At 38.5% G+C, this 15,850-nt stretch overlaps 1 protein-coding gene across 2 annotated transcripts in view; it reads right to left on the reverse strand.

Moving 5' to 3' along the window:
- NSUN6 (NOP2/Sun RNA methyltransferase 6) overlaps nucleotides 1–15,850 on the reverse strand; it is a 61,065-nt gene that overhangs the window by 14,070 nt on the left and 31,145 nt on the right. For both annotated transcript variants that reach the window (XM_003410559.4, XM_023548886.2), the window contains 2 exons: nucleotides 11,163–11,282; nucleotides 7,049–7,193 (listed from right to left, as the gene is read on the reverse strand). In XM_003410559.4, the coding sequence (XP_003410607.1) occupies nucleotides 7,049–7,193; nucleotides 11,163–11,282 (265 nt within the window). The remainder of the gene's footprint in view (nucleotides 1–7,048; nucleotides 7,194–11,162; nucleotides 11,283–15,850) is intronic.

A 15,850-nucleotide genomic window follows, 5' to 3' on the forward strand; every position in this document is an offset into this window, starting at 1 on the left:
GAGTGAAATTAGTCAGCTGCAAAAGGACAAATATTGTATGAGACCACTAGGATAAGAACTCGAGAAACAGTTTAAACAGAGAAGAAAATATTCTTTGATGGTTATGACAGTGGAAAGGGAGGGGGAAAGAGGGGTTTTTACTAATTAGATAGTAAATAAGAACTATTTTAGGTGAAGGGAAAGGCAACACACAATACAGGAGAGGTCAGCACAACTGGACTAAACCAAAAGCAAAGAAGTTTCCTGAATAAACTGAACGCTTCGAAGGCCAGCGTAGCAGGGGTGGGGGTTTGGGGACCATGGTTTCAGGGGACATCTAAGTCAACTGGCATAATAAAATCTATTAAGAAAACATTCTGCATCCCACCTTGGAGGGTGGCATCTGGGGTCTTAAAAGCTAGCAAGCGGCAATCTAAGATGCGTCAATTGGTCTCAACCCACCTGGGGCAAAAAGGAGAATGAAAAACACCAAAGACACAAGGTAATGAGCTCAAGAGACAGAAAGGGCCACATAAACCAGAGACTACATCAGCCTGAGACCAGAAGAACTAGATGGTGCCCAGCTACAACCAATGACTGCCTGACAGAGAACACAGCAGAGAACCCGAGGGAGCAGGAGAGCAGTGAGATGCAGGCCTCAAATTCTCGTAAAAAGACCATACTTTAGGGTCTGACTGAGACTAGAAGGACCCTGGAGGTCATGGTCCCCAGACCTTATTTTAGCCCAAGACAGGAACCATGCCCAAAGTGAACTCTCCAGACAGGGATTGGACTGGACTATGGGATAGAAAATGACACTGGTGAAGAGTGAGCTTCTTGGACCAAGTAGACAGATGAGACTATGTGGGCAGCTCCTGTCTGGAGGGGAGATGAGAGGGTAGAGGGTGTCAGGAGCTGTCCGAATGGATATGAAAATAGAGGGTGGAGAGAAGGAGTGTCCTGTCTCATTAGGGGGAGAACAACTAGCCATATAAAGCAAGTTGTACATAAATTTTTGTATGAGAAACTGACTTGATTTGTAAACTTTCACTTCAAACACAATAAAAATTAAAAAAAAAAAAATTATTGGTTGTCATTCCGAAAAAACAAAAAGTGGGCAGAGGATTTGAGTAGACAAGTAGATATAACATGACAACAAGCACATTAAAAGATGCTCGATATCATTAGTCATGAGGGAAACAGAAATAAAAATCAGCAAGATACCACTTCACATCCAACAAGATGGTTATAATCAAAAAGACAACAAGTGATGACAATGTAGAGAAATTGAAGCCCTCATACACATTGCTGATGAGAATGAAAAATGGTGCAGCTGCTTTATATAACAGTCTGGCAGTTCTTCAAAAGGTCAAACATAGTTACCATACGACCCAGCAATTTTACTCTTAGGTACCCAAGAGAAATAAAAACATTCCCACACAAAAGCTTATACACAGATGTTCCATAGCAGCACTAGTCATAATAGCCAAAAAGTGGAAAGAATTCAAATGTCCATCAGCTGATGAATGAATAAACCAAATGTGGTCTATTCATACACTAGAATATTATTTAGCCATAAAAAGTAATGAAGTACTGATGCATGCTACAATATGGATGTACCTTGAAAACATTATACTGAGTGAAAGAAGCTGATCAGAAAAGCTCACATATTGTGTGATCCCATTTATATGAAATGTCCAGAATATATAAATTTATAGAGGGCAAAAGGTAAATTAATGGTTGCCTAGGTCTGGCAGGTGGAAACCCTGGTGGTGTAGTGGTTAACAGCTACGTCTGCTAACCAAAAAGTCGGCAGTTCGAATTCACCAGACACTCCTTGGAAACTCTATGGGGCAGTTCTACTTTGTCCTATAGGGTCGCTATGAGTCAGAATCGACTCGATGGCAACAAGTCTGGTTGTTTTGGGTTTTGGCTAGGACTGGCAGGTAGGGAGAATGAGGAGTTGACTGCCAGTGGGTATGGGTGGGGCTTCTTTTCAGAATGACGAAATGTTCTAAAATTATAGTAATGACTGCACAAGTCTGTGAGTACTAACAACCATTAAACTGTATACTTTGAAAGTGTGAACTGTATGGTATATGGAGTATATATCAAGAAATCTAAAAAATAAATGAGATCAGGATATTATTAAAGATTGTACTGTAATGTTCATTAAAAAACTCTATATTCGTTACATAGGAGGATAAACTACTTTTCCCCAAATTTAACAAATGATAACAGTTTGATGTAGGCTAAAATTAGGCAAGAAAAGAATAATTTGCCAAAAAAATTCAAATGTGACAAATGATTCAAATGATGATCACACTGGCATCAAAAAGTACGAAAAACTGCTTTCAAGAACTGATGTTCAGAGTTTTTACATTACGTAACAGAAAACAACTTGCTCTCTCTATAAATTTTATTTCTGAAGGACAAGACAGAATTCAATCTGCTGCTTATGAAAGTTCTCTGTAAAAAAAACTTTACGGTGTGGATAATTTTTATTCCTAATAAATGAGAAGTTAACTGAATATAACTCATTCTATTTTCTTTGTTAAAAAGAGTATTGAAATTATCTTGTTATGTTGTTGTTATTAAGTGCAGTCAAGTCGGTTCTGATTCATAGTGACCCCTATGTTAAAGAGAATGAAACACTGCCTGGGCCTGTGCCATCCTCACAATTGTTGCTAGGCTTGAGCCCATTGTTGCAGCAACTGTGTCAATCCATCTCACTGAGGGTCTTCCTCTTTTTTACTAACACTCTACACCAAGCATGATGTCCTCCAGGGACCGGTCCTTCCTGGTAACACATCCACAGTACTTGACATGAAGTCTCACTTCTAAGGAGCATTCTGGCTGTACTTCTTCCAAGACAGATTTGTTTGTTCTTCTGGTAGTTCATGGTATATTCAATATTCTTCACCAACACCGTAATTCAAAGGCATCAACTTTCTTTGGTCTTCCTTATTCGTTGTTCAGCTTTCACACACATATGAGGTGACTGGAAAAACTATGGCTTGGGTCAGACATAGCTTAGTCCTCAAAGTGACATCTTAGCTTTTCAACATTTTAAAGACGGTTTTTTGCAGCAGATACGCCCGAAGCAAAACGTTTGATTTCTTGACTGCTGCCTCCATGGGCATTGATTGTGGATCCACAATCCTTCATGAAATCTTTGATAACTTCAATATTTTCTGCATTTGTCATGATGTTGCTTATTGGTCCAGATGTGAGGATTTTTTTTTTTTTTTGCAATGCCATCTAGGAAATTTAACCACATTAATGCAATTTATAAAACAGGTGAAAACCACCTTCTAGTAAATTTGCAGAATTTTTCTTTATTTCCAGAATTTCTGAGTCAGTATTCCTTATTCTTCCTGCCTTCAGCTAATAATCTATTGTGCCAAAGATGACTGCCACAATATCTTCCACCCCAAATGCTCTTCTTATAGTCCGACACTGACATTTCTCCCATCAAGTGGCATTGTTTACATTCCTTCTCCTTTATTCTGAGCAACGGTAATGCACCATGACTTCTGGACTAGGTCATAAAAAGGTGATATAAAGTTAAGCAATATAGCGTCTGCCTGGGGCTCTCAAGTCGCTAAGAACCCAACCAATGTGTTCTGTGAAGGCTCAGGCCATGTGGAAAGACCATGTTTAGTTCCCAGCCAAAAGCTATCATTAACCTCCATGCCTGTGAAAAAGAAAGCCTTCAGAATGACACCTACCTCCACCACCATGAGCCTACAACTGGATAAGATCTCAAAAGTGAGAACGACTGTAAAAACTGCATGGAGGTGGTGGGGTCTGACCTCCTCTAACTTCATGAAGGGGAAGGAGAATCAAGGTAACAGCTCAAGGCTGATTCCTGTGAGGCAGAGGTCAGACATGCCTCCTCTCTCCATTATCTTTACCAGTTCTAACACCAACCACCCCTCTCATAGCACTCTACTTCTCTGCTGGGTTCGATAATTCACTGCAATGGCCACCTAGAACTCACGATTACGGGGTTTATTAGGGAAGTAACAGGTTACAATTCAGGAACACTCAGGATAGTTCTTTCATCAGGACAGCCTCTTCTCAGCCATGCTCACACACAGGCCTCTCTCTGGCCCCTCAGCCTCTACCCTGCTCGGGCAAGTCTTACAAAGCTCTTTTAGTTTTGCAGATAAGTGCCACAAGGTACCCCACTCCCACTCCGCCAGTAAGCCTCAGCCCAAAGACACTCAGCTCCAGCTCCACCAAGTGCTCGGAGGCAACCTACTATGCCAGCAAGCCTCCTGCTCGAAGGCATTCAGCTTTCTCACTCCCTGGGCTGGGTCTCTCACCCTCTCTCTCCTGGTTCCAGGAGCTTCTCAGTGCAGGAATCCTGGGCCAAAAGAATGTTCCATTCTTGGCCCTTCCTCCTTGGTGGTGGTGAGATCCTCTCCTTCCTGCCTCTGGGATGGCTCATTTCAAGCAAAACTGGCCAATGGTGGGCCACAATTACCCTATTTGTACAGTCCCACCCAATCCTTTGGGTGGGAGTTACAAGACCATGAGAAGAAAAGGCCACCCAAAAGTGATCTTTCGCACCACAACCACCTAGCTGAGTACCCATCAACCCCCACAACTGTGAGAAATGATACTAAAATGATTGTTGTTGGTTTAAGCCACACTAAGCGTTCCGATGATTTCTAACAACAGCACTAGATAAGCAGGACCAACTGTATAGGAGTCAAAACGACCATGCTTCTTGCTCTCAGTGGAGTTTTTGATTCATTGAAGTAAGTGTATGTTCTTTTGCTTGCCACCTCATACTACACCTCACTTAATACTCACAGACTTTCAATCTTTCATTTTAAAGGGAAGAGAATACTTTTATTGATTAGAATAAATAAATTTAAATGGTCACAATCACCAATTTTATGTACAAACCTTTGTCAGGCTGTTAGTTGCTCTTCAATATCCATTCTCCCCTTTTTCTATAGGAATGGTTTGAACTGAGCACATGCCACACAGCTAAAGACTATATTTTCTAGCCCCCCTTGCAGGTAAATGGCCAAATTTTCACCAGTAGGGTGCTCATCCCACTTCTTGGTCTTGCCCTTAGAAGGAGTGGCAGTGTAGTCTCCTGGTCCCTTTCTCTTCCCTCTGAAAAGAACTGGAACCTGGACACAGAGATGAAGCTCCAGCACTGGGTGCTCACTTGTAACTGGTAGGTGATATAAAACAAACAAACGAAAAACAAAAACACAACACTTCTATCTTGCCCAAGCCACTGTATTTTGGGTTTCTCTGGTATAGCTCCTTAGCCTATACACCAACTAATACAAATCCCCTGGAAAACCTTTGCTAGCCCTTAGGGTTCACAATCATAACTGACCATAAAGTGCTGCTCTCATGTAATTAGGCAATTCAATCTGATCTATTCCAAGCTCTGTAAGAAGACAAATACAGTTCAGGCACTCAGAACAATCCCTGCTTTTCTAGGAAACACTCCAAGTGTTTCATTTGTTTGTATATATTTTAATCCTACGTAGCTTACTAGGTATGAGGCAGGTGCTACAAAATAATTCCTCACTTTCTGTTACAGGTTGAACTGTATCCCCCCAAAAAGATAAGCTCAACTCCTAACACCCTGTACATATAAATGCGACCTCACTTGGAAGTAGTGTCTTTACAGATGTAATTAGGTAACATAAGGTTAACATAATCCACTATGAACAGGTGTACTTATAAAAAGAGAAGAGACAGACTGAGAGGGAACTGCCACATAAAGACACAGATGGGAGATGATCATGTGAAGACACAGAGATAAGAGCTATGCTGCCAGGAACCAAGGAACACCGGGGGCCACCAGAAGCTGGAAGCAACAAGGAAGGATTCCTTCCCTAGAGCCTTCAAAGATAGCGTGGCCCTGCTAACATTTTAATTTCAGATTTCTAGCCTCCAGAACAGTGAGAGAATAAATTTTTGTTGCCTGAAGCCACCCAGCTGTGGTACTTTGTCTTGGCAGCCCTAGAAAATGAATATACTTTCCAGAGTCTCAATGGTATGTTGACTTTCACATTACTACTAACGTTATCTCCTACCAGATTGGCTCTACCATCTGATGTTCTAAGTTTAACACCCAAAACCAAACTATTAGGAAATAAAGTGATACAGATGAGTAAAAAAAATTAGTGATCAAATATCCCAAGTTAGTTAATAGATCATCTCATTATAGCACTGAAGACTGACCTCCAAGATGGCTAGCCCTATGTCATCACTGTTCTAATCCTAATCCCAACCTATTGTTATTATGAACGATGGTCACTTCACTTCAAAGAGAAATAAAAATTGGTGACATAACAATTTTAGTAGTGTGATAATCACAGATTATATTGAGCTACCTCCAATCCTCTAGTTATTCTTATGAATAACTTAAATCTAGACATACTAGATGGTGAGAAAGAATATTTTTATTTAGGGCAAACTAGATGATCTGTAAGGGGGGGGCGGGTCATATCCATGTCCCTCAGGTTTTCATAACTTCTCTTCAACCAAAGTAGCATCTTTAACCAATAAACATTCTTGGAAAATTAATGGCACTTAGTACATTAAAATATGCAACTTTCTGGAGAATTAAATCTAAACAAAAACACACAATGAAATATAGTGATTTAATAAACGCAATAGTGGTATCATAAACATCTAATTTCAAAGCAAGGTACGTGGCAGTTTTCCCTCCCCTTCCTCAAGAAAAAAATATGAAAACAAAATAGCTCAGTAATCATAAGTCTGAAAGGCTCATGTTGTATCTCAGAAACCTTCTGATACATACTCTGAAATGAACACAGAAAAACCAAGAACAAAGGTTTGATCAAGTCTTGGGGATCTGTTTGCCTGTGCATTACTAAAAACCTGATAACCACAGATTAAATGAAAAGAAAAAGATAACTCATATGGCAAAATACCTTGGAACCAGGCCAAAGTTTCAAGACCCTAAGGGTATTTTGGGGCAAGAACAATAATAGCAAAAATCTCACTGTAATTTGTCTGTGAAAGCCAATTAAAGAAGTCTTTAAAATAAAATTTAACTCACCTTCTGTGTCCTCAAACATCTCAATTTGAAGCGCTTTTGTTCCATCAAAGCAAAAAGCCCTGATGGAATTCAAGCCCAACAACAAAGCATTCTGCTTTATTTTTTCTACTTTGCTGGATATTTTATCCAGTGCTATTACTTCTCCCTAAAAAAAAAAAAAATTACATAAAAATCAGGTGTTACTTCAAAGCAGTCATGAAAATTATTAATATGAAAAATCAGTCTTCCCCATTCCCACCCTCATCCCTAGTTTTCAAGCTGAATTCATTAACCAAATCTTCATCTCAATATTTTCTGAGCTATACACATAACAAAATTCATATGAATTGAGGCAATTAAAGCCAAAAATATAAGCCAAAACATCTGTACATCACAGCAAAATGTTCTAGAGTGTGTGTGTGTTACATGTGTGTACACATACATGCAACACCCACGCTCACTTATTTTTATTTATATTTTTCCTACACCCTGCTTGACACTGTGAATGTTTCAGAAATTTTAATAGCATTAAAGCTAAATACCAATGGGGAATGTGAATTTTCATCAGAAGTCTTTGAATAACTAAGATTTGTACTAATGAAATGAAAAAAAGTTACAATTTCATCTTGACACAGTAAATGTTATTATTTTTTTCTGAAAAAGATTCCCATAAATCCTCTGACGGTCTTAAGAATCATCAAATATAGCTGATAAACGGACCAACTGTTAAATCCATAATAATCTGGCACCTTTGGATTGGGAACACAGATATTTATCTTCTACCCAGTAAATTCACTAGAGCAGAAGGGCTTTACTAAAAGCCTTATAGAGGTATATTTTTACGCCAGAAAATCTTGTCCCCGGTTAATTATTTCTTACTTATAAATTAGTGCCACAAAGATAATGGCTGAGTTTCCTAGGTTCGTAAGATTGTCTACTGCTGTATAAATCTGAGCCAATTTAGAAAAGTAACAACGGTCCACTGTCCTCACCCTTTTAATGTCCCTGCGCTTCACCCAGCTTAGATTCCACAGCACGTCATGATAACCATTCTCTTGCATACACACTCAACTCCCATGCAGATATACACATGACAAAAACGCAACCATGTGTAAACCTAATTCTTTGCCAACTCTAATGCAGCTGAGAAGTACATAACCACACCAACCTCACTTTAACTTCACAATCGCTATCCTCATGGGACTCTGTACAAAACCAGTTTTATGATGTGTCCATAGCCCATTTTCTCTTCTATTTTCCCAATATTTCACACCTTCTCAAAATTATTAACACCTCTTCCTCCTCCACCTCCATTCTCATGTGATGACTGACCTTGCCTCCTATTTCACTGAGAAAACTGAAACAAGAAGAAGAGAACTTCCAGTCTCCTACCACATCTACCAACCAACCAACATTTGCACCCATGTACTCTCCTTTCCCTACTATTTCCCTGGATAAACTATCCCATGCTACTATCTAAAGCCATTTCTGCTACTTGTGCACCAAACCCCATCACATCTCATCTACTCAAGGATATCATTTCAGCAATTTCTTTTCTTCTCTCCCAGGTGCTACCAATTTTCTCTTTCTAATGTCTTTCTCACTGGCACAGAAACACTGTTATTTCTGCCATCTTAAAAAAAGAAAAAAAATCTTAGCCGCACATTCCCCTCCAACTACTACCCCATGTCTCTCATATGTACAACACTCCCTCCTCAAAGGAGTTGTCTCCACTCACTTTGTTTCCTTTCTTCTCATTCTTTCTTAAAACCGAGCAAACATTTACATTTACCAAAACGACTCAGGTCAAGGTCACCAATGACTTACATGATGCTAAACCCAGTGGTGAGTTCAGTCCTCATCTTACTTGGCCTATCAACAATATTTGACATAGTTAATCTCTCCATCCTTCTTTAACTCCTTTCTTCACATGTCTTCCAGGGTATCACACTCCCCTGGTCGTCTTCCTATAACAGTGTCCATTCCTTCTAATTTTCCAACCTCTGGATGTTGGCATACTATATCCGTGAGATTCAGTCCCCAGACCTCTTCTATTTTCTATTCCTACTCATCCAGTTTTATGGCTTTACATATTATCAATATGGTGATGATTTCCAAATTTATATCTCAAACTTAGACCTATCTCCTGGATTCTAGACTCATATATATCCAGTTGCTTTCACAACATCTCAAAACTCTTGGATATGTAATTGACATCTCACTTTAATATGTTCAAAACTGAATTTCTGATTTCTCTTTGCAAAATTTGCTCCTCCCATACTTGTCCCTATCCAACAATTACTCCATCCTTCCCTTTCTTCAAGGAGTCATTCTTGATTACCCTCTCATTTTTACAACTAATATCCAATCTAACAGCAACTCCTATTAGCTCTACCTTCAGAGTATATCCAGAATCGGACCAATTCTTACCACTTCCACTCTTTCTCCCTGAACTAGTTTCCTAGCTGGTCTCTGTAACTTCTGCCCTTACCCTCATATAGCTTGTTCTCAACACAAGAGCCAGGGTAATAGTTTAAAAAGGAATTAGGCTTACGTCACTCTTCTGCTCAAACATCTCCCAATGACTTTCTATCACTCTTGAGTAAAACCAAAGACCTACAAGATTTTACAAAACTGCTCTGTCCAGACGCCCCCTCTCTAGCCTACATCTCTGATCTCTTTTCCATCTACCCTCCTCCTTCTCATTTAGTGTACTTCAGTAAAACTACTGTGGTTCCTCAACCAAGTCAGCAACTCCTCCACCTCAGGGCATTTACACTTATTACTTTTTCTAGCTAGAACATTCTTTCCATAGATCTCCATATTGCTGATCTCCTTTAAGTCTTTCTTCAAATATTATCTTCATAGTGTGGACCTCCATGACTACCCTATTCACAAATGCAAATTCTCAGTCCCCCCCCACACTCTATTTCCCAAACTCTCCTTTATTCATAGTCTGATATGCCATATATTTCATTCACTTATTTATTATCTGTCACCTGTCACTAGACTATAAGCTCCATGAAGGTGGGAATTTTGGTCAGTGTGGTTCATTGCTGTATCCCCAGTCCTTGGCACAAAACAGGTACTGAATAAGTATCTGTTTAATCAATTAAGTAAGTGATCAAAATCTGGTTCCATATAAAGAAAGCTATTGTGGGTGAAGATACTGGCATGTGTAAGGATTTTAGAACCTTTTTAGTTTTACATAATTTGAAACAAACTGGAATGATAGCATCAATTGACCATATTCTTTTTGAGTTGAGGAATCTCAGTTCAAGAACAGAATGGTTACAAGGCTACAGTGAGTTTTCAACACAGATAAAACTGGCCGATAAGAAAACACCTTTGGGAATATATATACATAGGTTTGTGGTGGTGTTAGTTGCCATCAAGTTAATTCCGATTCATAGAAACCCATATGTGCAGAGTGAAGCTGCTCCATAGCGTTTTCCAGGCTGTGATCTTTCAGAAGCAGATTGCCAGATCTGCCTTCCAAGGTGTCTCTGGGTGGGTTTGAACAGCCAATCTTTCAGCTAATAGTAGAGCACTTAGCCATCTGCTCCACCCAGAGACTCTATATACATAGGAAGAAGCAGTAAACATCTGAGCTAAAGTTATCCAAGAAAGACTTAACTCATATTTTGTGGCAATGAAGAAAACACTATAATCAAGCCCATCATGAAGTTTTTATGAACTCCAGGATAAGAACACACACACACACAGAAATTTATGTGTGTGCATATTTATGTGTTTTATATATATGTTATATATATTTATATATATTTCAACACTTAGATGATGTACGGTAAAATTGATTTCAGTGGCAGAATTTAACAGCTTAGAAAAGTACTAAGTCTTATAAGTAAGAACATGAAAGGATCTCTTAAATGTTTCAGAACACTTAATTTTATGAGGGAGTAACTGTATTCTATAATTGTATTAACAAATAGAGGGTCTTGAGACACAGTCTTTGCAAATAACTGTCTACTGAATTTAATATATGAGTGACATCTCTGAATAGTCTCTACTTTACATGAATCTGTAAATGTTCAGATCATAAATGTCTGCAAGTCCCACCTTCTCCACTAAAATATGTAATACATTAAGTATTTTCCTGTGAAGAGAGTCTCACCTGATCATGCATTAATGCTGCAATGTGTGTTGTTTTGCCTCCTGGTGCTGCACACAAGTCCAGAATCTTCTCTCCAGGTTGAGGATTCAGAACATGGGCTACTACAGCAGATGGCAAATTCTATATATTAAAAAAAAAAAGCAACCAATTGCCAATTATTCTAAATCATCTTCATAATTTCAGAGTCAAAAAACATACAGAAACCTTTGGAGCTAATCTAGTACAGCACTTTAAGCCTGCCAATACAGTTTTTATAAATACAACAGTGTCAGGAAATTCAGAGTCTCCTAGAGTAACTCACAGGACTTACACATACACATACAATGTATTTCTCCAATCAATCCGAGATTTCTTCCCCAATAACAGTGTTTTCAGGGTACTAGCATATTATGAATTGTAACCTCCAAAAATATGTGAAGTTCTAACCTCAGTAACTGTACATAGGATCCTGTTTGGAGATAGGTTTTTTTTTATGTTAATGAGTTCATTAGGATGGGTCCTAAATGAGTAGGGTAGGTCCTAAACCTAATAATTTCTAAGAGTTGTCTTATAAAAACAGCAGAATAGAGAGAGACAGGGGAAGACAAGGTGCCACATGTGGACCCATCTACAAGGCAAGGAAGGCCATTAAGAACATTTTCATCACGCGTAAGTTGGAAATGTGAAACAGTCCAAGTAAAGAAACTTTATTAAATATTCAAGGGATGGTAGAGTTTTCTTAAAACAATTTATTTTACTACATTCTCTACTACTATTTTTCAATCTTGGCTATACTACAGGATAATCTGGTGAGCTTTAAAAAATTGCCTGGTCTTCACCTAGAACATTTAAATCAGAATTTCGGGCATCTGTGTTTTTAAAACTAGAAAATTAAGTTTCAAGCACCATTTTTTCTCCCAGCCAACGAGGAATATAACTTTGAAAGCAGTTATATTATGCTGTTAAACCTTTAATTGGCCATTATGTTAATTAATTGTGAATGGCATCTAAGTTTTTTTTTCAATTCTGTGAATTATGTTTAAGCAATTCAAAAGTTGCCTTTCTGATTTTGAAAAACCAAATAATATTGCAGTTATAATTTTATTGATTGGGTACAATATTTCCATTAAGTTTACAAAATATCCTTGGGTAACTTTAGTTATTAGAATTAAAAATAATTGTCTTTGCTGTTGTTAGGTGCCGTCAAGTTGGTTCCGACTCTTAGCGACCCTATGCACAACAGACTGGCCAGTCCTGCGCCATCCTTACAATTGCTGTTATGCTTGAGCTCACTGTTGCAGCCACTGTGTCAATCCACCTAGTTGAGCGTCTTCCTCTTTTCCACTGACCCTGTACTTTGCCGAGCATGACGTCCTTCTCCTCCTAACAACATGTCCACAGTATGTAAGATGCAGTCTCGTCATCTTTGCTTCCGAGGGGCATTCTGGTTGTCCTTCTTTCAAGACAGATTTGTTCGTTCTTTTGGCAGTCCATGGTATATTCAATATTCTTTGCCAACACCACAATTCAAAGGTGCCAATTCTTCTTCGGTCTTCCTTACTCACTGTCCAGCTTTCACATGCATATGATGCGACTGAAAATACCATGGCTTGGGTCAGGCGCACCTTAGCCTTCAAGGTGACATCTTTGCTTTTCAAGACTTTAAAGAAGTCCTTTGCAGCAGATTTACCCAATGCGATGCATTGAGTTCTTGACTGCTGCTTCCGTGGCTGTTGATTGTGGATCCAAGTAAAATAAAATCCTTGACAACTTCAATCTTTTCTCCGTTTATCATGATGTTGCTCATTGGCCCAGTTGTGAGGATTTCTGTTCTCTTTATGTTGCAATCCATACTGAAGGCTGTGGTCTGTGATCTTCATGAGTAAGTACTTCAAGTTCTTTTCACTTTCAGCAAGCAAAGTTGTATCATCTACATAATGCAAGTTGTTAATGAGTCTTCCTCCAATCCTGATGCCCCGTTCTTCTTCATATAGTCCAGCTTCTCTGATTGTTTGCTCAGCATACAGATTGAATAGGTATGGTCAAAGGATACAACCATGACACACACCTTTCCTGATTTTAAACCAATCAGTATCCCCTTGTTCTGTCTGAACAACTGCCTCTTGATCTATGTAAAGGTTCCTCAGCAGCACAATTAAGTGTTCTGGAATTCCCATTCTTTGCAATATTATCTATAACTTGTTATGAGCCACACATTAAATGCCTTTGCATAGTCAATAAAACACAGGTAAACATCCAGATACTGCTTTCAGCCAGGATCCATCTGACATCAGCAATGATATCCCTGGTTCCATGTCCTCTTCTGAAACCCACCTGAATTTCTGGCAGTTCCCTGTCGATACACTACTGCAGCCGATTTTGAATGACCTTCAGCAAAAAAATAGTTTTACTAACTCCCCTAACCACTTCCTGTAAAAAACACAATGGGAAGCTTTTGCATTAGGTATTGGAAGCAACAAAGAGTATAGGTTTAGGGATAATGTTTAAGAAAAGCCAAGGCAAGAGGCATTTAAAAAAAAAAAAAAAAAAAGCACAGATTTTCCCAGAGATTTTCCCAATAGAAAGTAGGTAATTTCACTTATGCGGTATAATAACTTGAGTAATACCGTAGAATGGAAAAAGACTACTAGTTCTCAAACCCGTTTGACAACTACATATGATTTCTTCATGGTATAACTTCCTCGGCCCTGTGAACTACAAAATTAATTGGTTACTGAATATAATTCAAGAAACCGTATCAGTTTTCTTAAGTTAGAAGCTAGTGCAGGCTTTAGATAATATATTCAAAGCACCTAGCAAAATGTCAAACTTAAAAACAGAAAATTAGCATACATTAATGAAGATAAATAAAAACTGTTACATTGCATCAAGATTTGGCTCATGATTCAAGCATTAAAAAAAAACCACTAACTAGTGTTATATATTATTCCATTTCAGCAACGAAGTAGCTAAAAGTGGTAGGTCAAAGCTACTTGCAGGTGTTCATCATCCAGCTCTTCTCAGCCTCTGAGAAGCAGCCATTGGACAGAATGCACCTCCATGTAAATCCTAGCCTATTGATGCTATTTTTATTCAAAATAGTAAGCCCATGGTTTCATTCATTTACTCCACAAATACTTAATGAGTACCTACCACATACCAGATACTACTGTATGCAATGGAGTTAAGAGTATAAATAAGAATAAGATCTTTCTTGCCCTAGAACTTACATTCTGATAGAGATAAAAGAGACCATAAACAAGAGGTAGAAATTCCAATTTTAAACATTCCCAAGCAGCAGGGTGTCCAAGCACTCCTGACCTGCACACGTTATTTTACTATAACAGCAGTAAGAGTAATATTTAATACACAGCAACTGTAGCTACAGGCTAGTTACTGCCAAAAGAAGCAGCAGAGCACTAATTACACTCAACTTAAACTTGCTGGACACTTACCAAATGATAAATAGCGTGTGATATTGAAGCAGAAAAAATCTCATCACCGTAAAGCTATCTTACCTACATTTTTAATATTTGTAGGGTCTAAATAAATTCATGTAATGTACATTTATGCGTAAGCAGCTCTCTCATGCAAAAATTCCAGTAGCATAATAAGAAGATAAGAAATATTAAATAACGAGCTTTACTTTTTCGAAGTCTTACTTTTCAGAAGTCCCACTGCTTTGTTACTCAAAGTGTAGTCCTCAAACTACGAGCATCCAAATTCCCTGAGAGCCTGTCAGAAATACATAATCTCAGAACCTACCCCAGATCTACAGAATGAGAATCTGCATTTTAACAAAATTTCCAAGGTTTTTATTATATTTGTACATTAAAGTTCATGAGTAGTGGTCTATACTATGCCAAATCTGGGAGGATTGGAGCACTAAAATAATGAAATGCAATAATGAATTTTAAGCCATTATAAATACGAATTTAGCAGGGCATCCTGTTAAACAGGGGAGGCCCCTTGCTTATGTTAAAACGGCAAACGTGGAGGGAGTGCTGACATTAGAAAACCTGGCTCAGGCAAGAATTATCAATGGGTGCTAAATCTAGGAGGAAATTCTAATGAGAAGCAGGACATTTGGATGATTTTTAAAGTGTCTCCCCACAGACTGATTATTAGTTTTGAGGGGGGAAAAACATAATTAGTGTAGATATCAGAAGTCTTAATAGGGTGATCAAAATGAACATCACCAAGGAAGGACAGATGGGCACTGTGTGACTCCACATGCAATACTCTCAGGCTTACAAGTGTATGAGCTTTTGTGTTGTTCCACACCTGGAAAACAACCCACAGCATCAATAAGTAATGACAAGTAGGCGAAGCAGTAAGAGATACGATACTATCTTAAGGAGTCTGTCTAGCAGGTTTTCTTACACAACAGGGATTCAGTAAAAGAGTATATTCAGCCTACAGCTCCAAAGGAAGGAAAAGTGGAAGCACATCACAGGAAGTACTATTTATCAAAATGGAACATTTCTATTGCACAACTTAAACAAAATGGAAAGCGTAGATAGGGGCAAGATGAGAAGAAATAAAAGTTGACTACAGACAATAACTGAGAATCCACCAGAAGGAAGGAAACACATAGGATTAAATTACAAAATGCCTGACAAGTGTTTAGCACAGTGCCTGACACAGTAATATTCGAAAGATATTGGTTGTTATCTTTGGAAAAAGAACTTTAAAGGTTGGCATTCCTT

This window comes from Loxodonta africana, chromosome 4 (genome assembly GCF_030014295.1).
Source record: "Loxodonta africana isolate mLoxAfr1 chromosome 4, mLoxAfr1.hap2, whole genome shotgun sequence".
Classification (NCBI taxonomy): domain Eukaryota; kingdom Metazoa; phylum Chordata; class Mammalia; order Proboscidea; family Elephantidae; genus Loxodonta; species Loxodonta africana.